The following is a 25,554-nucleotide window of genomic DNA, read 5'->3' as shown; positions in this document are numbered from 1 at the left end:
CTGTGGGGCGGCGCGGGGGACCCCCACCACACTGGGGTGGCTGATGTGGGGCTGTAGGGATGCAGGGAGGTGGTGGATCTCCAGCGAGGTGGAGGAGGCTGTGTTAAATAACAAGACAATGAGGTTGCTGCAGGCACCCTGCAGCCCCTTCCCATGTGCTCTCTCGAGGCTGTGGATGAGGGGACACCCAGCACGGGTAAACCTTGGGCAGGCACCTCTGCCTGGGGTCGGGGGCTGGACCTCACCTCTCTTCTTCCTCAGCAGAGGAAGAGGAGTCCTGGCGTGGTCCTCCCCAGCCTGGCCCCACCACCACCTGGGATGCTGCTGCTCCAACACAGATGCCAGCGCAGGGCTCTGGTGTGTGTCCACTGCTCTCGGGGATTTCCCTCCTCTCTCTGCCTGACACTATGCCCTACTGGGGGGAAATTATGCCCTAAGCTCTGCCCAGGGGCTCTCTCCCTTCCCCAGCCTGCTTGTCTTCCCACATGCCCCCCTTGACTTCCCAAAGAAAAGTCCCTGCCCTACCACCCTGAGGCGTTGTCCCAGCCTGGTCCTGGCTGCTGCCAGCCAGGGAAAGCCGGCCGGCCGTGGCGGGGGCACACGAGCGATCCTGTATTGGGAGCAAAGTGTTTGGCTTTGTGGATCCTTCCCCGCCTGCAGCTCGCTTGCCTGGCGCAGCAGTGGCTGCCGGGTGAGGGGGATCACGCGCCCGCTCCGGTGGCTTTGGCCCCGTTCCCCCCGCAGCGTGAGCTGACTCATCGGGAAGGGGGAGTGCAAGGGGAGGCATGTGGCTCCCGGGGCGGCTTGTTTACTGCGCCGGAAACAAGGACGCTGTTGTTCCAGGCTTGCTCAAGTGTCTGGGAGCGCGGCCCCTGCCCTCCGCCGGGGGCTGGAGCACCTTGGGGAGCAGGCCTGGCGGAGGCACCTTGCTGAGGAATTCGTCTTCCTCAATAGCCTTTTGTTTGGGGTTGGGCTGGCCCCCCCGGCCGGCTCAGTGCCGAGGGGTGTGCGGTGCCCCGCTGCCCCCCCACTGCTGCCTGTGCCCTGCTTAGCAGGGGGGCGGGCAGGGGGAGCCCTGCTGTCACCCCAAAAGGACCCCCTTCACAGGTGCTGGACTCTGCTGCCAGCCCTCCTCCAAGGCATGGGGCTGGCAGGCTTCCTCACCACCATTTTGTGGGGCCGGGGCACAGGCAAGCAGTGCAGAGGACTGGGGCATCCCAGCTGGGCTCAGGCCGGAGGAGGTGGCAGGGTCTGCCGTGTCCTCCCTGCAGCCCTACAGGTGCAGAGGAGCAGGCTCAGCATCGCTCTCCAAGAAGGGAAAAAGCAACCTCCCCGGCACGGTGCTGGGGACACAAGGCAGATGCTAGACTCCGTGCACCCTTTCGGTGCTGCCCCCAACACTGTGCTCTCTCCTCCCAGGGGTCGGTGGCTGTGCTTCTTCACCCCTCTCCTGCGGAGCTGGCACTTGCGTGCTCACCCCGGAGGGATACAGCTGCTTGTGCCACCCCGGCTACACGTTGGACCCCAGCCGCCTCCGCTGCCTCGGTAAGTTGGCACCTCCTCTGCCTGCCGGGCCTCAAAGGACCTGCCGGTCCTTCAGGCTCCTGGGGGAAGGTTTTCTGGCAGCTCTGCTGAGCCCCTGCCCACGGGCTGCACCGCGGAGCTGGCAGGGGGCTGGCAGGCAGCTGCGGGTGGTGACTGCCTGTCTTCCTTCCTTGGCTGGGCACAGATGAAGATGAGTGCCTGAAAGATCCTTGTGCTGGAAAAGGTCGCTGCATCAACAGCGTGGGCTCCTATCTGTGCCTCTGCTACGCTGGGTACACCCTGGCTGTCTTGGAGGGCAGGCAGAGCTGTGAGGGTAAGTGGTGTCTGCCTGGCACAGGGCTGCCACCTCCCCAAGGACTCCCCAGTCTCCCACCCTCGCGTGCTCTCATGCACGTGCACACACACCTGCACGCAGTGGACACACACGTGCATACACACATGCACACAGTGCACACACATGTGCACAGACACATGCACACGATGCACGCACACATGCACACGGCGCACACACACGTGCACAGACACATGCATACAGTGCACACACATGTGCACAGACACATGCACACGATGCACGCACACATGCACACGGTGCACACACACGTGCACAGACACATGCACACAGTGCACACACACGTGCACAGACACATGCACACGATGCACACACACATGCACACGGTGCACACACACGCGCATACACACATGCACACAGTGCACACACACGCACACAGACACATGCACACGGTGCACACACATGCACAGACATGCACACACACATGCACACGGTGCACACACATGTGCACAGACACATGCACACAATGCACACACACATGCACACGGTGCACACACACATGCACACACACATGCACACAGTGCACACACACACACACAGACACATGCACATGGTGCACACACATGCACAGACATGCACACAGTGCACACACACATGCACACGGTGCACACACACATGCACACACACATGCACACAGTGCACACACACGCACACAGACACATGCACATCTGCACACCCTCCCTCCCCGCAGGCCTGCCCAGGGACAGCCTGATCCATGGGGATGACCCTCTCCTGCTTGCTCAGGGACAGGACCTTGCCCATGGAGATCGGGGCAGGAGCCTGTCATGCCAGCCCTGATCACTGCTTCGTGGCAAGGGGGGTGCTAGGACAGATGGGGGATAGAGGAGAGCCCTGGCATGGGTCCCCTGGGCAGAGCCTGCTGCAGGTGGAGCAGCTTCTGCACCCAGCCTTCCCCAGGCTGGAGGGGGAAGACTTCAGGACTGTCTCCCTGTCTGTTGCCAGATCGAGATGAATGTGAGCAGCCCTCTACCTGCCGAGGACAGCAATGCATCAACACCCCCGGCTCCTACCGCTGCGAGTGCAAGGAGGGCTTTGCCATGGGCCCCAGAGGACAGTGCGAAGGTGAAGCTTGCTGCTCCCTGTTCCCCTGCCCCTCCAACCCACCCTGTGCAGGGCTGAACACCTTCTTTCCTCACCGCTCTGTGTCTCCTCCCGGAAGGGAGGAAGGATCCCCCATGTTTGTCTGCCCTGTGCCCTCCCTGAGGGCTGCCTGTCCTCTCCTCTGCCTGCAGGAGGGACAGACTTTCCTGGGCTGGGAGAGGGGAGTTCTCCCGAGATCCTCTTCCACCTCCCCAGGGAGATCCCTCACGACCAGCCCATGCCGGCTTTCTATTCTGGGAGGAGATGCCCATGCATTTTCATGCCAGCTTGCCTCTGTCACCAGACCCTCGTGCTGGCAAGTGGGCTGCAGGGAGAGCAGGCTGCAGACACTCAGGCCACCTGTCCCCACAGCATCCTGCTCACGCGGCACGAGCTGCGCCCTTCAGAGCATTCAACCTTGTGAACATATAATGCGCCTGATCAAAGAAAGATCCCCCTTTCTCAGTAGCTTGTCTCCAGCAGAGAGTGGGAGACTATTTTAGGAGGCAGTACGGGAAACAGGGCATGCACAGAATGCTGCTCCACACACACGGCCTCCAGAAAGCACTTGCCTTAAGGGCTGCCTGAGCTGGAGGCTGCATCTTAATCATAGTTACGAAAGTCCCTGATGAAACAGCCCTGCACAGATGTTCTCTGATCCCTTTCTCTGCCCATGTACATTCCTGGCCTTGGCAACATACTGCGGCAGCGGGTTTTGCTGCTGGATTATGTCAGCCCTCAGGTGTGGATGTAGGATCCTGAGTGATAAGTGGTACTATAAGAAGTGTTGCCCAAGCCCTGGCAAACTTGTCTCACCTCCTCTTGGGCATCGCTGTGCCCCGGAGGGGGACTCTGAGGATCCAGCTGGAGGGGACATCCTGGACAAGGCTGCACTGTTCACCTTTGGGAGCCTGAAAGAAGTGTGTTTCTTGGCAGATATCAACGAGTGCGTGGATCCCAGCCCTTGCCCCCACGGGAAGTGTGTCAATACACTAGGCTCCTACAAGTGTGTCAGCTGTGGGGATGGCTACCGGCCCAGGAACGGGAGATGTGTTGGTGAGGAACGTGGGCTGTCTCCGGGTAGCACCCTCACCCCCTGCGGCAGTGCTGCCTGCAAGCCTCAAAAGGAGCAGGGGCACGGGCAGCACACTCCTCCCACGAGCAGCCAGCCTGTGTGGGCACGGCACAGTGCCCTCACAATTTGGGTGGCAGGGATGGCCCTGAGCACCCTCCCATTCCATATTGCTCTCTGCTGTGTCACGCAGACGTGGACGAGTGTCTTGTGGAGGGGACCTGTGCTCACGGGTGGTGTGTCAACCTGGACGGCTCCTTCCGCTGTTCCTGCTACCGGGGCTACGAGGTGGCACCTGACGGGAAGAGCTGCCAAGGTACCGGGGAGCCATGAGTCCAGATCCTCTGAAGTGTCACGCACCCAGTCCAGAGGTTTCTCCGGGCTCTTCCTGAGCACTTGGCTCTGCCCAAGTCCTGGCCACTGTGTTGGCTGGTTCCCTCAGGACATCTGCTCATGGTCGTGGTTCCCCTGCATCCTTCCCACTCATCCCGGTCTCCCTTGTGTGCTTATGCAGACATCGACGAGTGCACTGCCCAGGCTGCCTGTCCCTCCGGACTCTGCCTCAACACTGAGGGCTCCTACTCCTGCATGGCTTGTGACGCCGGCTACGCTGTGTCCAGAGATAGCAGCATGTGTGAAGGTATCCCGTTCCCAGGGACAGAGGAGCGGGTGCTGGAAGGAATGAGGGAAGAGACATTGCCATAGCTGGGTTATTGGTGGGGCCCGGGGACTTCTTTAGCCTCAGGATCGTCCCCCAGCTCTTTAGCTCTCCGATCAGCAGATAGCGGGGGTGGGGGGCTGCAAGCAGATGTCACCTAGAGCAGCAGGAGGGTGATCTTCCTCACCCAGGACAGGGATGGGGGACAAGGACTCATTGATGGACTCCTGGACTAATGGTGCCCTGGGAGATGCTGACAAAGGCCAGAGGAGTACAGGAGGCCTGGAAACATGGGCAGAGAGGAGCTGTGTGTGGTTCCGTTCAGAACTGTGTGCCTGGAAGCGTGTGCCCCGAATGTAGGTCCTCAACAGAGGGAGAAACCTTGGGTCCACTGCCAGTGGAGAGACTGCGGCACCCAGGGTTCATCTTTTTTCCCCAGCCCCTAATGTAACTTGGACATGTTTAAAAAGGAAAGAGTAGTTCAAGGGCTCTGCTGTGCCAGGTGTGCGTGGCAGAGAGTTAACACCGGCATGGATCTGCGTTGTTTGCTTTGCTCAGACACGAGCGCGCCCTGTCCCAGCCTCACAGCCTGACTGCCCCAGTGCAGGCAGGGAAGCTCCCTCCCTGGTGGCTGTCCCCAGGGGACGTCCTGGGCTTGAGATGGCTTGATGCAAATTCCCTGTTTGGGGCAAGGGAAGGCAGGGGGCAGAGCTGGCAAAGGTATTTGTTTAAGGATTGGCCATGTGCTGCAAATTTCTCTCAGGAGCGCTGCAGAGTTCTGCAGCCTGCACATAGCTGGCAAACAGAAGATCTTGCCTTTGATGTGGCTCTCAGAAGACCCCCCTGCATGGGGGCCTCCAACGGGGAGGAGAGGGAGGCTTTCCTCCCTCTCTTCTCCTCTGTTTTGGTGTCTGAGGAAGCCAGTGTGAAATGAGTTTCTTTTCCATCTGATTTTTGGGTGCAATGGAATAACCATGGTTTAATCCCTTCCGTCTGCCCTCCCCCTTTCCCAAGACTCCATGTGAGCCCCTTCTCAGCCACCTTGCCCCAGCCGTGTCACGAGGGCACCTTATCAGGGTTCGATACTGTTTGGGTCACACTGACCCGATGGCAGGATGGCACGTTCTTCCCTGCCTTGGCTGGTGGCCTTGTCTGTGGATCTGAGTTTCATATCTGAAAAATGATAAGGGTTTTGTGATAGTTTTGTGATAAATAAACTAGGTTACAGTTCGTCTCCAGAAGGATTCAAGAATATTGCTACTTGCAACCCTTTGAGACTGAACAGCTGGGAATCCAGCCCCAAGGCGCTAGGGATGGATGCTCATTCATGTCTGTGGCATGCTCAGTGCTCTGCGAAGGGGAAGAGAAGGTCCCTGCCCTGCCCTCAGGAGCTGCCAGTCTCAGCGCTTTAGCTCCTGGCAGAGGAGAACAGTACAGCAGGACCTTCTCCACTAGCGTGTCTTCTACTGCCTGCGCACCAGCTCATCCTTCTGATTAGCAGCGTCCTCCAGTGCTTCCCCCTACTTCATGGGCCTGCAGGCAACGGCAGTCTGCTGGCATGTTGCAGCCCTCTGTTAGAAGGAATGCACCCCTCTCTCCTCTGCTGTGAGCAAAACCCTCAGAGTGCCAGCAGGCTCTGGCCAAGGCCTGGAGGAGTTGGATGGGAGAGGGTTTGTGGGGACCTCTGCAGCTGGGTAAGAGCTGATGTAGGCCCCCAGCCAGCTTTTCCAGGAGAAGGACATCGTAGGCAAGCCTGGCAGGCAGGAAAGCAGAGCCACAGAAGGAATGGCTGGTGCTGGGTTACTTTCCTGATGTTTGCTCTTGTGCAGTTGGCTGAAGAGAGGGTTTGTCAGTAACTGTGGCTCTGCGCTGGCCTCTTGGTGGTTGTGGTACCCAGTGCAGAGCTCTGCTGGAGGTGGACGCTGGGGTTAGCAGTATCCCTGTGCTTGCAGAATCACAGAATGGCTGCGGTTGGAAGGGACCTCTGGAGATCATCTTGTCCAACCCCCCTGCTCAAGCAGGGCCACCTAGAGCTGGTTGGCTAGGACCATGTCCAGATGGCTTTTGAATATCTCCAAGGAGGGAGACTCCACAACATCTCTGGGCAATCTGTGCCAGTGCTCAGTAACCGTCACAGTAAAAAAGTGTTTCCTGATGTTCAGATGGGACCTCCTGTGCTTCAGTTTCTGCCCATTGCCTCTGGTCGTGTCACTGGGCACCACTGACTTGGTGCTGGGATCCAGTTTATCCTGGTCCCTATGATGGAAGGGAGTGAAGGGTCTGGGCTGACTCCTCACACCCCAGTAACAGGGAGTCTCTGCCCTCATCTCACTGTGATGAGATGGTCTGGGAGGGCAGCTCAAACCCACCTTGCAGGCCAATAGCTGGGTGATGGCTTCTCTGGGTGGGGATCTTCTCCACTGGTGGCAAGAGGTGGGGCCTCACTGTGCTGTGCCCTTCTGCTTGGCAGATGTGGATGAGTGTGAGGACCCTGCTGTTCGGTGCCTGGGGGGAGAGTGCAGGAACACCCCGGGCTCCTACGAGTGCCACTGCCAGGCTGGCTTCAAGCTCATCAATGGCACCGTGTGCGAAGGTATGAACCCCATCCTTGCAGCCCTCTGGGTCCAGGACGTACAGCCTCCCTATAGATCCCCCTTCTTTCTCGGCAGGGAGGATGCCAGTGCCAAGGCAGGTGATGCCACCATGTGTGGCACATCCGTAAGGTTGTAGCCAAATGCAGGATCACCATGGACAGGGGAGATCTCTGTCTCCATGGCGAGAAAACCAGGGGCCAGGAGCCCTGCGAGGGCTGCCTGTAAGAGACTGGGGAGAGGCTTAGGTGAAGGGTGTCCCCCAGAGCTGGGTGTGTGGCCCTGACTCTGCTCCCTCTGCAGATGTGAACGAGTGCCTGAACAGCGAGATCTGCAGCCCCAATGGCGAGTGTCTCAACAGTCACGGATCCTACTTCTGCATTTGTGCTCCTGGCTTCTCGAACACGGCTGGTGGAGTCAGCTGCCAAGGTGAGCTGGAGGATGGCAGGGACATACCTCGGGTCCTACCCTCTGCTCCCTCCCCTGCTGTGAGATCCAGGCTGATGATTTTGGCCTGATTTTGCAGATGTGGATGAATGCGCAGACAAGTCCCGGTGCTCACAAGGCCAGTGCCTGAACACAGAAGGCTCCTACAGGTGTCTGTGTGAAAATGGGTTCAAACACTCCCAGGAGACTGATGACTGCGTGGGTGAGAGCTCATTGCTGGGGAGATCAGCCCCCTGGGATTTGGGAGGATGGATGCAGCCAGTGCAGGGGGGAGGGCAGTTCTGCTCCCAGCACCCAAAGTTGCTGGTGACTTGTAAGGAGGACTAGCAATGGCTCAGGGCCTCTGGCCAACTGAACTTGACTCAGGTGCTGCAGTGAGCAAGCAGGGTCACCATCTGTCCATCCTCATCCCCTTGCCCTCCTCCCTGCAGATGTGGATGAGTGTAAAGAGTACGGGGATGCCATCTGTGGCACGTGGCGGTGCCAGAACAGCCTGGGCTCCTACCGTTGTATCATGGGCTGCCAGCCCGGCTTCCACTGGACCCCCTTGGGTGACTGCATTGGTGAGTACAGCCCGGGTGTCCCTGTCCCTCCTCCTGGCAGGGACAGGGTGGCTGTGGGACATCTATGCCAGGGGCACGGGGGAGAAGGAGGAGGAGGAGGAAGCATGTGGCTGGTGGAGAGGCAGATAATGCTGAGAGTTTGTTTTCTTGGCTGAGCTGCCTGCTTGTGTCTAGACTTCTCTCTTCCTGGCATCTGGAACAGACACCACATTGTGCTGCTTTCCGCTCGGGGAGAGTCCTGGGCAGGTTATAGCCATTCCAGGCTTGGGGCTGGACCACAGCTCCCTGTGCTTGCTGGGGCTGCTGCCTGTGCCAGTCACCTGCCTGGCAGGGCTGGGTGAGGGGAAAGGCTGCTGGTACCACTGCGTGCTAGGCAGGGGAGTCTGGGTTTGGAGTTCAAGCCCCAGCAAAGAGGAAAGAGCAAAGGGGTTTCTGCAGTTTTTGAGGCTCCCCCCGGCTCAGGGAAGGCTGCAGCAAGGAGGAGCAGCTGCCAGCCGCTGGGCTCAGGGCTGCGCCAGGACTCAGCCTTAGCACGTGGAGCTGCTCCTGGCCTTGGGAGCAGTGGGCTGTGGGCACGCGGCTGCTCTGCCTGCTCCAGGGAAATCTGCCCCGTGCAGTGGTCGGAGGGGAGTGCGATGCAGCCAGCAGGGCTGCAAACCTGTCCTTGGTACGCAGAGGACCCAGTTGTGACTGTCCAGCCCCACCGGGCTGGGGCAAGGCAGAGATTACTCCCTGGCACTATAGCAGTTGGAGAAGGACCAGGTCAAGAAGAATGGGGCAGGAGGGTATCATCCTAGATCTGTCTGCACTTGCTCCACACGGTTCAGTTGCACCCTTGTATCTCCTGCCAGTGTGAGCCTGGAGGCTCTGTGTCCCTTTATGCCTCTGCAGGGACCTGCACTACCCTCAGTCACCCCTGCCAGCCACCTCCCACGTTTCCCATCCATTTCCCATTCCCACCCTGCTCCTGTCACTATATCCACATGGCCTCTCTGCAGCTCTGGATGTTGCAGGAAGCTTCTCTTAACACGCACACTCATAGCAGGGGAGTGAGTGGGGCAGCCAGACCCAGTCCCTCACATCAAGGGAATGCCTGCCCCATCCCCAGGTCTTGGGGTCAGAGCAGAAGGGCCTGGGCAGGGGGGGTCCATTGGGAGAGGTGGGGTTTGGGGCAATTCCTGCTCTCCACTCTGCCACAGACATAGATGAGTGTGCCAACGAGACGCTGTGCGGGAGCCACGGCTTCTGCGAGAATTCAGACGGCTCCTTCCGCTGCCTCTGCGACCGTGGCTATGAGAGTTCACCCTCTGGGCACTACTGCGTTGGTGAGTCTCCCACAATCGCTCTGCCAGTCAGTGAGGGAGAGCCATGGGCAGATGCCAGGCTGGTGTCCCCGCTGTGTGACGGCTCCTGGGGCATGGTTGGGGACCACATCCGCGCATGGAGAATCCCAGACGTGGACAGGACAGCTCATGGAGGCAAAAACCCTCCCCTTAGCACAGCAGATCCTTGGGACTGTAAAGGAGTAGGGCTCTATGAAAAAGTGTGGCTCCCAGTGAACATGGAGCCCTTCTCTGCAGGTGGAAAGGAGATGCTTCAGGGCTGGAGGCACTGAAGGTGCTTAGAGAGGTACTTTAATGGGTGCCTGGAGAGAACAGGCAGGGTGTAATATAAGGAAAAAAGTTTTCACCATGAAGAGAGGCAGGCAGTGGAACAGATGCCCAAGATGGCTGTGCAGTCGCCATCCTTGGAGGTTTTAAAGACCCAACAAGAAAAAGCCCTGAGCAGCCTGGTGGGATCCCATAACTGACCCTGCTTTGAGCAGAGGGTTGGACTAGAGACCTCCAGCGGTCCCTTCAAACCTGGATGATCCAGCGACTCACTGCAAGCTGGAGTTCAGGCTCCTTGAATCCACTGAGAGCAGGGCAGGAAGCTCTTGCCAGACTTGTGTTGAGCCACAATGTGAACAGAGCTCTCAGCTCATCCCTAGCAGCTTCCATCTCCCTGCTGAGCGGTGACCCCGTGCTTGCAGGCTATGCACAGGCTGCCCATGCAGAGGCAGGGCTCCAGCTGCCACCGCTGCCCCTTGCTTTGCAGATGTGAACGAGTGCGAGCTGATGGTTGCCGTGTGTGGGACTGCACTCTGCGAGAATGTGGAGGGATCCTTCCTCTGCCTCTGCCCCAGCGACCACGAGGAGTATGACACAGAGGCAGGGCAGTGCCGGCCCCGAGCAGCCATGGGTGAGTAGGCAGCTAGGACAGAAGCATGGGTGGCAGCTAGAGCGGGAGCGTGGTAGCCTTGGCTGGGGTGAGATAAAGCTGAGGGGCTGCCAGGGCTGTACAAGCCCACGCAGGCATGGGCAAGCTTTCATCTGGGGAGACCTGAGGAGCCTGAAAGTGGGGACCTGGGAAGGCCACGCTGCCGGTGATGGGTGTGCTCTGGGACCTCCTAGGTGTGGGATGCTGCGTTGTGGTGCCAAGGACCCCATCCCATCCCTGCTCTGCTGTCTTCTAGAGGGCCCTGAGACACACACAGCCCACCTCTCTGACAGCGCAGAGCGCAAGCAGTGCTACTACCACATCAGCGACGTTCGCCTGTGTGACAGCGTCCTGGCCAAAAACATCACCAAGGAGGAGTGCTGCTGTACTGTGGGGGCAGCCTGGGGTGACAACTGTGAGACTTACCCCTGCCCCATCCCGGGCACAGGTAGGACTGTGGCCTCACCACACCAGGCAAGGCCAGTGCTCTGCCCGCCAGCTCCTCCTCGGTTGCACTGACGAGCTGTTTGTTTTCTTCCCATCTCCCCTTGGCATCTGCCTCCCGGCCAGTGGAGTACCAAGAGATCTGCCCTCTCGGGAAGGGCTACGTTCCCCAGGAAGATCTGCTCTCAGGAAAAGTCTCTTTCACAGGTACTAGCACCATTTTCTCTCATTTCTTCCAGGGGGAAGAGAGAGGGTGCTGTGCAAAGCCCTGCATGGAGATGCATCCACAGAAATATCTCCCCAGGGCTGTGGTGGGGGATGCTAGAATCCTGCTGCTGCTTTCCTCCATCCAGAGAAATCCCAGATTGCCAGTATCACCGAGCTGGAAGTGCCCCTTCCTCCAGTCCTGCCTCACTGCTGGCAGTGACTCTTTTCTCGGTGCAAACCTCCCATGTCCATTTCAAACCAGGGATGGGGTCCAGTAAGACACAACCCTTACAGTTACTGATAGATCTCCCAGTGGCTGCCTGGCTCAGTCTTTGGCACTTCACCTCGGGGGGCTGTGTTCTTGACCTTCCAGAAACACACATGAATTTCCTGTTTGTGAAAGTATCCTGTTCCCCGTCATCCCTCCTCCTGCTCTGCCTGTGGGTACTTCCCCCTCTGCTCCCAGGCATGTGGCCGGTGGGAGAGGCGGGGGGCTCACTCGGGGACCTGCCAGTGATCCAGGCCAAGGTGCCAGGCAGGCTTTCTGTGAGCACAGCACCCAGCCCACCCTGCTTCCATGGCTCTGCTCCCTGAAACACTCTCTCCCTCCATCCCTCTCTCAGACATGGACGAGTGTGAGATATTTGGCTCTGAGTTCTGCCGCAACGGACAGTGTTTGAACACGGTGCCAGGCTACAAGTGCTTCTGCCGTACAGGCTACTTCTATGACTCCAGCAGGCTTGAGTGTGTGGGTAAGATGGCCTCCAAGAGCAGTGGGGGCCCCCACCGCGCACACAGGGACAGCTGTGCTGCTGCACCCAGAGTTGTCCCTGCTGCCCACGCTACAGGGCCAGCTCTGGGTGACAGGCTTCCTGGGACCCTCCCAGGGAATGAAAGAGGAGGTGGCAGGGAAAGGGTCGCATTGCCCATGTCTGCCAGCCTGAAACATTGCTCTGTCCTTGTGTGCGGGCAGACCAGGACGAGTGTCAGAATGAAGTGTACTGCATCAACGGCGAGTGTCTGAACACAGACGGCTCCTACCACTGCTTCTGCAGCCTCCCTCTTGTGCTGGATGCCACCGGCAACCGGTGTGTGAACCTCTCCATCAGGGCAGGTGAGCCTGACCCCGCACCGCAGAACACCTTCGCCCCGCACATCCCGCCCCACAGCTGGGTCTCCCGGGAGGGAGCAGTGGGTGGGGGCTCGGTGCTGGGCTGAGGGGTGCCAATGCCAGCACAGTGTGCAGCCAGGGCAGGGGGGGAGGAGCTGGGGCACACGGTCGTCCCTCTCAGGACAAGGGGGTGGCACTCTTCTGGATGATTTTTATGGCATCCTTTGCTCATGGCACTCACAGATGCCTTGGAGGAGTACGAAATCCACCTGGACGTCTGCTGGCAGACCGTTGCCGACTACATCTGCCAAGACCTGCTGCATGGCGAGCAGACCACGTACACCGAGTGCTGCTGCCGGCTCGGCGAAGCCTGGGGCCAGAACTGCGCGCTCTGTCCGCACAGGTCCTCTGGTGAGCGGGGCAGCATGGGCAAGCATCCCCCGGCAGAGGCGGGGATGGGCTGGGCTGCTGCCAGTCGTGCCGGGCAGCGTTGGCCACGTATGGCTGCAACAAGGGCTCCTCTTGTTGTCTGCATTGCCGAAGCCATCCCAAGGAGTGGGTGAACCCCCCACTTCTCCAGGGCTGAGCTGCACCAGTGGGTGGGATGTACCTGAAACTGGTTTGCAATGAGTCTGAGGTGGCTGAGGGGAGAGTTGGTCTGTGCATCCTGCTGCTCTGGCTTAGCTTAGGAGAGGTGAACAGTGGCAGCCCGGGCTGGGAGCACACTGGGAATTGAGGTTCTCACTTCTCAAGGACTTGCTGGCCCCAGACAGGAGCTGGTCTTCTCAAAGACAGGGTGCCGTCAGCAAACTACAGAGCTGCAACTTTGGAGGCCATTGAAGGCAGGCCTGGCTTAGCTGGCCCCATGTGGACGCATCCTCCCTGGCCGTAGCAGACCTATCTCTCTTGAGCCAGGCTGCACTGACCCTTCCTTTTCTCTCACCACTTCCAGCTGATTTTGCTTTTCTGTGTAATGGGGCCAGTGAAGACAGTGACAGAGGGTCTGAGCTCCGAGAAAGACCTAGGTATGAGTACGGACCGGGCTTGGAAGACCCCCACTATGGCCTTCCCAGCCCAGATATGGGCCCCTACTACAACTACCTGGAGTCCGAGTACAGAAACCCCGATGCTGGTTTCCCTCGGAGGGAACCCAACAGCGAGTTTCGTGGCAGCCCTCTCCACCATGGCCCAGGGTGGTCCCCGCCCCGCTACCTGCCCAGCCAAACTGGTGAGTACTGGGAGACACAGAGAGGTGCCTTCCCACCCAGCCTGTGTCCATGGGGACTGCCTGGCAGCTCCCACCCCGGCCAGGATGCTCCAGGCTTGCAGCAAGCTCTGCTCCTGGCTGCTCAGAGTCGGTCCTGGCCCCACCAGCACCGCCTCGCCACGCGCCCGATGTCCCCTCCGCGGCTGGGGAGAGGGTCACCCTGCTCTGACACCATCTTGCCGCCTTCCAGGCCTCTACGAGGGCTTCGAGGGGCTGCAGGCTGAGGAGTGCGGGATCCTCAACGGCTGCGAGAACGGGCGCTGCGTGCGCGTCCGGGAGGGCTACACCTGCGACTGCTTTGACGGCTTCCAGCTGGACATGACCCGCATGGCCTGCGTGGGTGAGTGGTGGCCGGCCCCGCCCGGGGCTGCGGGGCTGCAGCGGGGCTGTGCGGGCAGCCTGGCCCCCGCATCCCGTGGCGGCTGCCGCTCTCTGGCGGTGCCGGCCGGGACAGCTGCCGGAGGGGTCCCCGCTCGCCCTGGTGCTCCTGTCCCACAGAGCTGGCAGGACCGTCCTGGAGGTTCAGCCCGCCCGCTTTCTGCTGGCAGCTAAATCAGGGCACCTCAGGGCGTCGCGGGGAGCAGGTGATGGCTCCCTTCTTCACATCACGCTCTGGTACATCACCAGCCACTGTTGCTCTATCCCTGCTTACTTTCCTCTACATTCACCACTGCCCTGGTGAAATTCCTCACTTTCCCCCTGCCCTATGAGTCACAGTCTCTAAAGCCCCTCTCTGCATGCCTGTGCCATGTCTCCATCCTTTTCACAGTGCAGCTCCCCAGGCTAGCTGAGGCCCCAGGCACTCGACAGAGCAGATGAAGAACCTCTTTTTCTTTAGGCATGGCACTTATTCTAGCTCCCAGCATCCTTATTGCACGACACGATCATGCAGCTTCTTCATACACAACCCGTGGTCTCTGCCTCCCCAAATGCTGCTGGGCAGAATGGCTGCCTGAGCTGTTACGCCCTCTCTGCATTTGTGCGCTCTGTTTCCCTTTCCTTGGCCGTAGTGCTTTGCACTTGCCTTCAGTGAATTTTGTCTGGTTGATTTTGAACCGCTTCTCTGCTTGATCAGGATGAGTCTGAACCCCAGGGTCCCCCCCAGAGTGCTGGCATCGCACACATACGTTTCATAATCACGGGGATTCTTCCTTCGTCCACCTTAATGACAACATTGAATGGAGTAGAGGTCAGGACAGACCCCTGCAGGCTATGCTTTAAATGGCTTTTATTGTAACAGCCAGTTATTGCTAATTATCTTTGGAGTGCAACTTTGCAGCCTGTTGTGCAATTGCCACGGTTTCATCTAGACCATATTTTCTCAGTCTGCTTGAGTGTGTCATGTGAGAGTGTGTTGAAATCCTCACCGTGGCCAAGGCACATCATATCCACCGCTTCTCCCTTATCTGACATACCAGTTATCAGGTCAGTGAAGGGAACCAGATTGGCTTAACGTAATCAGGCCTTAACAGCTCTGCACCAGCTATTTAATGACCCTGCTATCCTTTGGAGGGTTATGACCTAATCACTCACAAACCTGGTCTGCTTAAGGGAATGGGGGTGAGCAGTCTGTAGTTCTGGATTCTCCCTTCTCTGTTTTTGAAGATAGTTACCAGATTTACCCTTCCTCGCGTCTCTGAGACCTCCTTTATCCTCCATCTCAGAGAGAACTGCCAATTTTTCAGGGACTGCAGGAGCATTAAGCATGTGAAGATGAGTTGCAGCAAGCCTTTAGCAATATGGATGTAACTGCTTTATCTATCCGATTGTCGAACCTCTCCATCACAGTATGGCCTTTCCCTCCCTGTGCTCCTGCACCCTCGTTTAAACACTTCAAACATGGTCTGCACCCTGTCTGGTGACTGCGAGCATTTTTATGATGGCTGGAACAAAGCCCGCATTAGCTGCTCCAGCCAGCTCGGCTGGCTTTTGTTTCCTCTGCTGATAAGGGCCAGACGGACATTCCCCATTGTTTCCTGCTAACATATTTACGGAGCCTTTGCTTGTTGCCTTTCCTGTCCTGGACTAACTAGCACTCATTTTACATTGGAACCTGTCTCATTTTTTTTTCTTTTAGTTTTCCTATGTGGTGCTAAGTCATCCCCATGTTTTTACCTTGTTGACTTCAGGCCTTTAGAGTACTCCTGGTGCAGTGCTTCCCCTCTCGCCTCCCTATGGAGATAGCTTGCCCTTGCCCAAGAACGGGCTGCCTGCCCCCAGAACGGGCTGCCTGCCCCCCACCCCTGCCTGAGCGTGCAGGCTCCACAGGTTGGCGTGCACTGCTAGTGTGCCTCTACTGCTTCTGGTTCTCTGGTGCCTCTGGGCTAAGTAGCCTTGTTTTACTTCTCTCGATTTGGTGGTCCACAGCCAGCCCAGCCTGCCTGCTCTTCCCCCTTTTACCTTTTCCTGGAGCCCCCAGCAAGGTTGCCTCCCCCCTGCTTCCCAGGCTGCGGAGCACATCTCCCTTGTGCTGCCTAACATCCCCTCCTTGGGCTTCTGAGCAAGCCCATCCCGTCCATGGTGCTGTTCTGGTCCTGAGGTTTAGCCCAAGTCCGCAGTGCCTGTTCAGCCATTGCTTTGGCCGTGTACGAAGGCTGCCTTGTTCCTCAAGCTCTCTCATCTCATGTTTCCCCTCTCCTCTTTCTTCTTCCCGTGACTGCTGTGCTTCCTCCCACCGTACCTGCAGGTTTTGCTTCCAGCCTCCCTCCCTGGGGTTGCACTTCCCTTTCTTTGCCAGATGGCCCTCTTCACCTGTGCTAGGGATAATCCGAGGTCCCTGGGGTGGCAGAGCTCTTCAGTCCTCCCGGGGTCCGTCAGTCACTGCCAGGGCCTTCGCTCTCTCTTGAGTGGCCATCTGAACCCATCAGCTGCTCCCCACTCCCGCTCCCTGCCCATCTGCAGGGGGTGAGGCTGGAGTTTGTGGTCAGAGGGCTCAGACCTGCCTTGGCAGGTGAGGATTTGGGCTCTGGAGGTCCTGTGGGTGCAAAGAAGGGCTCTGGGGTGCACAGGGATGGGGTAGCTCAGGCAGGGTGTCCAGGGAAGCGCATTTAGCAGAACCCATCGCAGCGGGGCAGCTGCAGTAGGGCTCGTGTGCACACTCTAGCCCAGCAGTGAGCCAGCCAAGTGAGCCCTTTGGCACAATTTGCAGGTTAATAAAACAAGCCCTTGTTTGCAGAGCACGAGGTCCCTCTGTGTTCTGGTCCTGGAGGTGATAATCGGCCTCTCAGGGCCACCATCATCTGCTTCCTCAGCCTTGTCGGATCAGAAAAAGGCATTTTCCAAGGCTGGAGGCGGTCTTTCTCCCACCTCTTATGCTAGCACAACTTACTAGCAGGAAGCTGCTAACCCAGGGGTGTCACCAGCTGCAGAGCATGGGGGGCTTATCTGGTGTGCATTGCTGCGGGGGGGGCTCCATCCTGTCCTGGGGGATGCCAAATGCTGGGGATGTCACCCTTGGGGACTGAGGGAGCTCTGCAGATATGCTGAGGGGTGTAGGAGGCTGGTGGGGGTCATGGTGGGCATCCTGGAGGTGCTGGGGGGCATGGGGCACCTGTGGGGGAGGGCTGGGGGGGGTGGAAGGGGCACAAGAAGATGTTTGCTGCAGGCTGGGACTGATCACTGGGCCACCACATCACCCCCATCTTTCTCCTCCTTGCAGACATCAACGAGTGCGAGGAGGTGGGCGGCCCTGAGCCCCTGTGCCAGGGCGGCACCTGCGAGAACACGGAGGGCTCCTACCTCTGCCGCTGCTTGCCGGGCTACGTGGCCCTGGCCCGGCCCCACCACTGCGTGCCCCAGACAGCCCAGAGCCCAGCGGCAGCGTAGCTCTAGGGGAGCGGGGGTGAGGGTGCTCCCCTCTGGTGCGCGACTGGCACCTGGGACCTGGAGCACAGAGAAAGGCCCCCAGGGCTGCGGGTTCTTCGAGGCTCTTCGCTCCTTCCCCTCCGAAGCGCACAACTTCTCCGCCACCTCTGTACAGGTCAGGGCTGAGCTCCCAGCCTCTGCACCCCCCTCCACCCTGCCAGCCCCTGCTCCTGCCGCAGCAGAGCCACCCTGGCCCCCGGCACCCATCGCGTCACCCCATGCCGTGAGGGCTGACGGGACACCTTCCCCTGCCACGCAGCCCCAGCCTCCCCCCCTCGCCCTGCCGAGAAAGGGGTTCATCTCCCCACCACTGCTGCACTGACCTAGTGACAAGCCTCACTCACGCCGCAGGTGCTGGCCCAGCTCCTCGTGAAGCATCCAGCCCCAAGGCCAGAGCTTTGAGGGGGGTTCAGCCCCAGCTTTCTAAAGCTGCTGCCTAACCTTGGGGCATGGCGGAGAGGCTGGAGGCACCCCAGGGCCAGCTCTCCCTACAGCCAGCCCAGGCACATCCCTTAGCCCCGCACTTTGCCTTCGTGCCCTGTGCTGGCTGGGGGGGGGGCAGGTCCAGCTTCCTTTCTGTAAAGTTGTTGGTGACTTTTTTTTTTTTAACCGAGTCTGCTGGAAACTTCTCTCATGTTGTTAAATAAAACATTTATTTTGGGCCCCTGTGGCTCAAGACACTGGGGCTGATCAGAACTCTGCTTGTCTTGCCTCTGCCAAGGGGTTCCAGAGTCACATCCTCCCTGTGGGTCCAGCCTGGCAAGGCCACCCCACTCTCATAAGCCAATTCTTACCCCTCTCACACTGGCACCCAGCCTCCTCAGCCAGAGCTGAGACCCTTGCCAGGCCAAATACTTGCTTATCTCCCGAGCCCAGTGCCAGCTGCAGGAGCCAACTCCAACCCCCACAGGCAGCAAGCACAGTGGTTTGTAAGGCTGCTCACACCCTGCCTTGCTCACACAGGAGGGGGCTGCAGTTTAAGCTTGAGAGCGTGTAGGTTCCTGCAGTTGGCAAGAGCCCTTGGGGTGGTGTGGGAGCTGCTTTTCCAGCCCCAGAGCCCTCACTAGAAAGGCCTTTACCTATGCTGCAGCAAGCGCAAGGCCATGTTCTACACACCCCCGCCTCCTCAGGGAGCCTTTGCGCAATTTCAGGCCAGCACAGCACGAGCAAGGCAGGAGCACAGCCAGACATTGCCAGCTGGACACCCTGGCAGCCAGCAGCAGAGATGCCTAGCTGCTCGCAGGGCACCCACACGCAGGCCAGCATACCACCTCCATCCATGCCTTCAGCTGAGAAATAAGGCCAGCCCAACCCCAACTAGAAGAGGCCCAGCCGCTCTGCTTTTCCTCCTGCTGCTCTTCAGTCACAGAATACACACAAGCAGATTTTGTCTAGCCTTTATTAAAAGGAAAGTTATAAAAAGAGGTTCAGGAGCTCCCAGCAGCTCCAAGTTAGCAGTAGTGCAAACCATTGGTTAGAGAAAGAATCATCCCTGCAAAGACGTCGAACACCATTTGGCTTTGCATCCACAGAAAGGAAGTTTTCCCAGCTGCAGTCCTGCTGGCTCAAGCAGGGGCCCGGGGCAGAGCTGGCTGGCAGCTCGGGGAAAGTCTCCTCTCCTTCAGCTGCAAGGATGGCAAACGCAGATCCCAGGGGCATCCCAGCTGCGACAGAGCAGGAGAAGCACAGGAGGGTGGATGCAGTTGGCGTTCTAGAAGAGGCACTGAAGGGTTACCAGGTAGCAGCTCAGACACTAGCCAGGTTCATCACAGAGAAATTCCTTTGTGAGGACAGCCAGCTCCATTTCAACCAACGCAGAGTAGCTGGAGGGCAATGCTCAGTCACTCCTGCAGCAGACACTGCTCCCCCTTGAGCTGCTGTGAGAACACCCCAGGGGGCCCTAAATGGGGTAAAAGCCCTTTGCCCGTGCCAGACTTTGCAGGAACACAGTACTGGCTGCTCAGAGGCTGCAGAGCTCTGAAGGAAGCAGTAAGAAATGCTTATTATATAAAAGAATTTGGCCTGTGTTGTCTTCTGTTTTTCCCCTCCCCCAAGCCCTACTAATGGCAGGGCTCCTCAGCTGGTGATCTGAACTGGTATCTTCCAGCAGAACAACATCTGGTCCTGGTCGTCCACCAGCTCCCACTTCACAACCAGTTTAATCTGAAAGTGAGAGAGCAGAGGGAAATAACAGTGTTCAGGAAACCACAAGGCAAGGACACGGAGGGGGAATTGTTACTTGTGTGGAGCAAGGAGGTCCTGGGAGCTCTGTGCAAAGAGGACTGAGCTGGGGCATTGCCCCCGCTGCAGTAGGTGGGCCATGCTCATGCGGTGGCTCCTGGAGTATCTTACACGCACGGCAGGTTCTGCTGCATGACACAGGAGACCTCCACGCCGTGCACGTGGATCCCCACTCTCTGAGTAAGCAGAGAGTGGAAACACGCTGCAGCCTCCCAGCTGAACTGCACCCTGGAGCCAAGCACCCTCAGTTTGGGAGCACTTGGCTGAATGCAGCAGGCTCTGCAGGGAGGCGACATACGAGCACAGTACAGGACAGGCAAGATACTTGGGCAGCTGAAGCCACTTCTCAGCAGCTGGAGCCAGGCTGTTTCCTCTGCTGGGTCTGTCCCAAAGTGGGAACTTGACACAGAGTCATACTCACAGCAGAAGTGCCACCAGATAGTCTAAGGAGTTCAACCTCTTCCCCACCACCACAGGACAAGGTGTCCTTCCTCAAAGGCAGGTGGTGGGACTGTCCAAGGAAGGGCGGTAGCTCTGAGGAGCAGACCAGCTGCCCGCTTACTTACACTGGGGTACTCGCTCTTCACAGGGAGTTTGTTCAGGTAGCTGTAGGAAAGGCCCTTCTGAATGGGGCACTGGATCCCGGACTTGCATCCGTCAGGCTCAGGAATGGGAAAGGGTATGTCCACGTGCAGCATCTCGCCATACACCCTCGCTTTGCTGCCCTGACTCTCGATCTCTGCAGAACACGGAGAAGCGTGAGCATGGCACCGCAGCAGGGAATATGTTTCTACCTTATGTGTCCCCCCCCGCCCCATACCCTAGAGGCTGTGAGAACACACCTAAGAGACGCTCTTCCTCCCCGGCCACTTCTTCCCACCCAGACACCTCTCCAGCCACCCGTCCCCACTCCCCTCCAAGCAGTGGGACACAGAGGTGACCACCTCACCCCTGCCCAACCCCGGCACCCCAGCTGGGGAAGCGATGCTTACTGCTGGTGAAGGTGACGTTGATGCTGTAGGATGTCCCCTTGTGGAGCTGGCAGGGCTGCGTGGGGCAGGGGCTCACGTTCACCTCTTGGATGCTGCCGTCTTTGGAACCTGCAAGGAAGAGCCGGGCTTGCCGGGCCTCCTCTGCCCGCTGACCCCCCTCCGCACCCCGCGCTGCCTCTCGCCGCCCCGACCCACTCACCGCAGTCGACGAAGCGGAGGGGCTCGGCCAGGGCGGCGGCGGCGGCGCCCAGCGCCAGGAGCAGAGCGAGCGGGGACGGCACCATGGCGGCGGCAGCAGCGGGAACGGCGGCGGCGGCTCCTCCGCGGCGTCACATGAGCGCGGCGGCCCCGCCCGCCGGTCAGCTGGGGCGCGCCCCGCCCGCGGGGCCGGGCCGGGGCGGCCGTGGTGGCGGGGCTGGGCCGCGCTCCCGGCCGCCCCCGGGGCCGAGGGGGAGCAGCGGTGCGGGGAGGGGAGCGGCGGCCGAGGGGCGAGGGCAGGGCCGCAGCCTGGGACGGGGCAGCGGATACACCGCCGTGACCTCTCCGCCCCAGGAGAGGAGAGCAGGGGGGCCGTGCTGGAACTGCAGCGCTTGGACAGACGGACGGCCTCTCCGGTGCGCTGCTACGGAAATCCCCGCGCCGGGGCTACGCTGGTGCATTTCGTGCTGGAACGGTGTTTAAATCCCAGCGCGGTGGGCTGGGAAGCTCGCTCAGTGCCTCTGCCGAAAGGGGGGAAAAAAACCCCCAGACCCAAGAAGCTAGCATAGCAGACTGGCCTGTAGCCTTACCCATTACTTACTCTGTACCTGACGTTTTGCGTGTTGAAAGCTGTCTGTGCGACCCGAGTGCCAGGAGTTACACCTCCCAAGTAACTGGTGTGCTTGCTGCCTCTCACAGCACATGAAAGTCAGTCCCGCTTCTCAAACTCCTGAAACGCCGGAGACTCCCAGCTTTGTGCTGCGGATGCCGAGACAAACCAGAGGATGTTTGAGACGCTTCAGCAAGCGTTTGACCCAAGCTAAAGTTGACAGCTTCTCGCCAGTTTCACAAGGCGGCGAGCGTTAACGGGGTCACATCGGGAACGCGACGGAGGCAAAGGCCCCCGAGTGCTGACCTGGTAGGAACGCGGCAGAGCTGACACAGCTTCTCCCCTTCAGACCCCTGTCCCAGGAAGGTCTCTGCCGGCTCAGCTTCCGCTGCGCTGCCAAGTGACTCGGAGGCAAAGCCCCCCCGCCTTGCTCAGGCCTTCCACAAAGGCTGTCACACCAGAAGCCCCAGAGGTGTTGCAGGATGAGCAGGGCTTGCTTTTGTGCATCTCTCTGCTGAGTGCGCTTTAGTTCTGCAGAAAAAAAAGGATCCCTTCGTCAAGAGGGAGAGTGGGGCTTTTATTTATTTATTTATTTATTTTTAAGATTCTGAATAAGCATTCAGTTTGCAGAGGCCTCAAGCAAGCAGACCAGGATGCTTATAGCAGCCCTATCAAAAAACAAAACAAAACAAAACAAAACCCAAGAGACCCTGCTAAGACTAAGCTGTATATTTAAGCCCACCTAGCACTCTTCATAACTGACCCACATAAAGTCTTTTCTTTGCGTATGGGAACTCGTGCCCTTAGAAAGGCTTTCCTTCTCCTCATCGTTCAAGTCTTACAGGTGATAAACAAAGCTGCCTATCTGGCCCCCAGGAACAGAAGTGCGGTCAGGTCAGAGCAACACCATAAACTACCGTCGCACATTGTCATGCTTGGGAGCAAATTCCACGGTGCATTAAATCAGGATGCCTCCCCATGAAACAGCTCGCCAGACGCCTCTGCTTTGCAGATGCTTTTGTGCAAGAGCAGTGACTACATACATACTCAGCTGCATGTATTTCAAAGGCTTTGAACTAAAAATTGTTGAATCTAGGATCGGAATTAACACGTCTATCCCCCCCAGAACTGTATTAATAAAAAGACTAATAAGCCTAAGTTTGTAAAACTACAGCCAAGGCCTTTACACAGCAAAGAAGCAGAAACCTTCTGCCCAAGGTTTGTAGCCGGTATCACACATTACCATCATGCCAGTTTTGCGATAACAGCACTAAAGCTTAGATTCCCCAGGGCAGCATAACCATCATCAGCCTGACAGACCTTGCTTTTTGGTAAATGTCCCTTTTGACATCTGATACAAGACATGGGCCTCCAGGTCACGTTGGAGCACAACATTTAACCAAAGTACTTCAGAAATAATGCAACTTTAGGCTGGTCTCATTATTTTGCAGACAGACAGGCGGGCAGAACTCCTCCTAGATTACCAACATCACAGGGAGCTCATGTTAAGGTACAGAAACACCAGGAGAAAAGGCTAAGAAAGCCAAGAGATAAATTATTTCCAGTAAGACTAGTACTCGAGTTCTTCATTTCTGTAATCCAACCAACTCTATTACATGAGGAAGAAATCTACGGTTCCACTTTATGAGCTAGCTACACCCAATGAATCCAAATCCCTCTAACAGCATTGTACTTGCAGCTCAGCAAACAGATGCACCTGCAGGCACTACCGCAGCGCTGAATATAGAAATCAGGTTCTCACAAAAATCCACATACAGAGACTAATCAATTTCACTGTTCTTTCAGCCAGAACGTGCTCCTTTTACTACAGATCATGAGAATCCACATTGAAATACATCGCAAGCCGCTCTTGCGTTCAACACCACAGCAGAGGTTTTATTATCACCGGTTTCTGAATCGCTGAAACAAGCTCAGTTTTCCACCAAAACAGATACAAGGTGATTTAAGCATACACGGTGCGGAGGTGAATAGGGCAAAATATCTAGAGAATTACAACTCACAAAGCACAGCGTGCTTAAAGAGGAACTCTCCAAACCCAGATACCACAGACCAGAATAAGAAGGGGAAAACAACACACAACCAAACCTAAAAACAGATTACATCAAGCTATCAGGAAAAAGATTACCAACAAAAATCACAGCCCAGGAAGGAAGAAAACCTAGACTGTAGCTCTGGGCGAGAGGAAACACCACCATACCACATAGCTAGCAAAAGGAAAAAACAGCCAGCAATAAGGAAAAGGTGCAACGAAGTACCTGTTCTCCTTAATTACACCCACCTCTCCTAGCCGCTCAAAAAATTTGCCCCAGCACCTGAGTCACTCCTCAGCCTAATGGATTATTAATTAGATTAAATTAACTCTGAGTGAGGCCAGCTGGCCTCTTTCTCATTCTTTTGGTCTGCAGTAACCATCTGAGCAACATCCTGAAGTGCCTTGAAGGGACTTGTCACACTTCTGACACTTAACACTGGTACAAATGAAGGCAATTAGAAAGTAAAGTCTCTATTTTGGAGGGCTATATCCATTCTCCAAAAGGTGTTCACAGTGAATGCAGTCACCACATGGGGAAATGCAGTGGGATGGGTCTAATACACCCTGCAGGAGAGAGCAGGAAAGCTGGTGCGATATGGAAAGCCGGCATGATGATCCCCCCGCCTTTTCTCCCAGGAGTTCTTGATTCGCTCCTCCAAAGTCATCTGCTTTTGGGACACCACATGGATAATAACTGGAGAAACACCCCAATATGGTTTTTTAAAACATTAAGTGTTCCAATATGCCTGATCGAGGATTCATCAACCATTACAGGTACCTGCAGGGTACCCAGCCCCCCTGGGACCCAGCCTGTGATACTTTCCTGGCTTTATTCTAACATCATTAGAGTTAACCCAAGAGCAAGCAAAAATAAACAGCTCAAACCAGTCTTTATTTACATGCTCAGGGCAGGACAAGTAAGCAAAAGCACATGGTTGCGAAAGCATCGCCGTGCTTGCAGTGGAACAGTGAGAAAGCAAACCATCACAGAGTCCCGAGGTCCCCTGATGTTAAATCACCCCCTCCTGCTGGGATGACTGGTTTTCCTCCACCATCCCACTGTGTGACTCTCCATGAGCCTGGCCAGGGGCAAGGAACAGGATTCCTCCCTCAGAAACACATGAGGGAGAAAGAGATAAAGACTCTTAACTGCGGGCGCGTCTGTGAGCGACTGGCCAGACTGCTCTCACATGTCAGATGAGCAGGAGGAGGTGAAACCGGAGGGAAACGTGCCTCAGGTGGCTGTAGGGGAGGCTGCCGGGCCTGCCCCGTGCGGAGGGGAGGGATGGCGGGGGCACACGGGAGGCTGAGCATGCGCCCGCGGCGCCAGGGCCGTAAGCACCCACCCGAAGGACAGCCGGCCTCCACGGGGATTTCTGAGCTGAGCCCCCGCCTGATGAAGGACAGCAAACCAGAAAAGCCAGGATCAGGGAAAAACCCCAACACCCCTTCAGCCCAGGCCCCGTGTTTGCTCCTCTGCTTGCCTAACTCCCCCTGCGACAGCACCTTGATCCCTCTCAGGGTCTCTGGGTACGGCTCAGAATAAACAGCCCTCATGGCTAATTCCAGGGCAAACACACGCTGCTGGAGAGCGCTGCGTTATTTATTTTATTGCTCCTCGTTGTTTTATTGCTGTTTATTTCCCTCCATGAGCATCGCCACCTATGGAAGCAACCACTCTCAAGGACAAACGGTGGCTTCGTGCCTTTGTTGCAAAGCTCCAGCGGCTTTACTGGCTTTACCGAGCCAGCAGCCGAGCCCTTTCCGCGGAGGGACGCTGCCCCCAGGGCCACACCGCGCCGGCCGGCCCGGCCCGACCCGCACGGTGGAGGTGCCGCCAGCCCCGGCCCGGTGAGGCCAGCAGCGCGTTGCCTAGCAACCCCCGCCGGCTCAGCACTTCCGCCTCGGCGGGCGCCATGGCGGCCCTCGCCGGAAGCGGCGGCGGAGGGCAGCCAATGGGCGGGCGGGGCGGGGCGGGGCGG

General features: G+C 57.8%; 2 protein-coding genes across 3 annotated transcripts in view; one reads left to right on the top strand and one right to left on the bottom strand.

The window, feature by feature from the left end:
* LTBP2 (latent transforming growth factor beta binding protein 2) overlaps window positions 1-18,153 on the top strand; it is a 75,907-nt gene extending 57,754 nt beyond the window's left edge. Inside the window, exons 15-35 of one of the 2 annotated variants that reach the window (XM_075503244.1) lie at window positions 265-357; window positions 1,420-1,545; window positions 1,730-1,858; window positions 2,858-2,977; window positions 3,932-4,051; window positions 4,261-4,383; window positions 4,582-4,707; window positions 7,196-7,318; window positions 7,620-7,745; window positions 7,843-7,965; window positions 8,195-8,326; window positions 9,526-9,651; window positions 10,424-10,567; window positions 10,842-11,033; window positions 11,156-11,236; window positions 11,860-11,988; window positions 12,210-12,350; window positions 12,591-12,758; window positions 13,300-13,575; window positions 13,805-13,954; window positions 17,273-18,153. In XM_075503244.1, the coding sequence (XP_075359359.1) occupies window positions 265-357; window positions 1,420-1,545; window positions 1,730-1,858; window positions 2,858-2,977; window positions 3,932-4,051; window positions 4,261-4,383; window positions 4,582-4,707; window positions 7,196-7,318; window positions 7,620-7,745; window positions 7,843-7,965; window positions 8,195-8,326; window positions 9,526-9,651; window positions 10,424-10,567; window positions 10,842-11,033; window positions 11,156-11,236; window positions 11,860-11,988; window positions 12,210-12,350; window positions 12,591-12,758; window positions 13,300-13,575; window positions 13,805-13,954; window positions 17,273-17,439 (2,915 nt within the window). In that variant the 3' untranslated portion in view covers window positions 17,440-18,153. Of the gene's footprint in view, window positions 1-261; window positions 358-1,419; window positions 1,546-1,729; window positions 1,859-2,857; window positions 2,978-3,931; window positions 4,052-4,260; window positions 4,384-4,581; window positions 4,708-7,195; window positions 7,319-7,619; window positions 7,746-7,842; window positions 7,966-8,194; window positions 8,327-9,525; window positions 9,652-10,423; window positions 10,568-10,841; window positions 11,034-11,155; window positions 11,237-11,859; window positions 11,989-12,209; window positions 12,351-12,590; window positions 12,759-13,299; window positions 13,576-13,804; window positions 13,955-17,272 lie in introns of both variants that reach the window. The other variant, XM_075503242.1, reaches the window with a different exon arrangement.
* Window positions 18,154-18,860: 707 nt separating this feature from the next.
* On the bottom strand, window positions 18,861-21,068 carry NPC2 (NPC intracellular cholesterol transporter 2). Its single transcript, XM_075503241.1, has 4 exons — window positions 20,911-21,068; window positions 20,712-20,819; window positions 20,286-20,458; window positions 18,861-19,641 (listed from the first exon to the last, which is right to left on the bottom strand). Exons 1-4 carry the CDS (start codon window positions 20,993-20,995, stop codon window positions 19,555-19,557), a joined length of 453 nt encoding a protein of 150 aa, XP_075359356.1. The 5' UTR covers window positions 20,996-21,068; the 3' UTR covers window positions 18,861-19,554.
* Window positions 21,069-25,554: the final 4,486 nt, after the last annotated feature.

Source organism: Mycteria americana, chromosome 5 (assembly GCF_035582795.1).
Source record: "Mycteria americana isolate JAX WOST 10 ecotype Jacksonville Zoo and Gardens chromosome 5, USCA_MyAme_1.0, whole genome shotgun sequence".
NCBI classification, from domain to species: Eukaryota; Metazoa; Chordata; class Aves; order Ciconiiformes; family Ciconiidae; genus Mycteria; species Mycteria americana.
Note: the sequence above shows the minus strand (reverse complement) of the source record. Positions and strands in the feature narration are given on the sequence as shown.

What these genes read in the sequence shown, in the direction of transcription:
- NPC2 (XM_075503241.1), bottom strand. Translation starts at nt 20,995, where the DNA reads ATGGTGCCGTCCCCGCTCGCTCTGCTCCTGGCGCTGGGCGCCGCCGCC. An exon ending in CAACGTCACCTTCACCAGCA is followed by an intron (nt 20,459 to 20,711) that starts GTAAGCATCGCT and finishes CGTGTTCTGCAG; the next exon opens with AGATCGAGAGTCAGGGCAGC. An exon ending in TGAAGAGCGAGTACCCCAGT is followed by an intron (nt 19,642 to 20,285) that starts GTAAGTAAGCGG and finishes TCTCACTTTCAG; the next exon opens with ATTAAACTGGTTGTGAAGTG.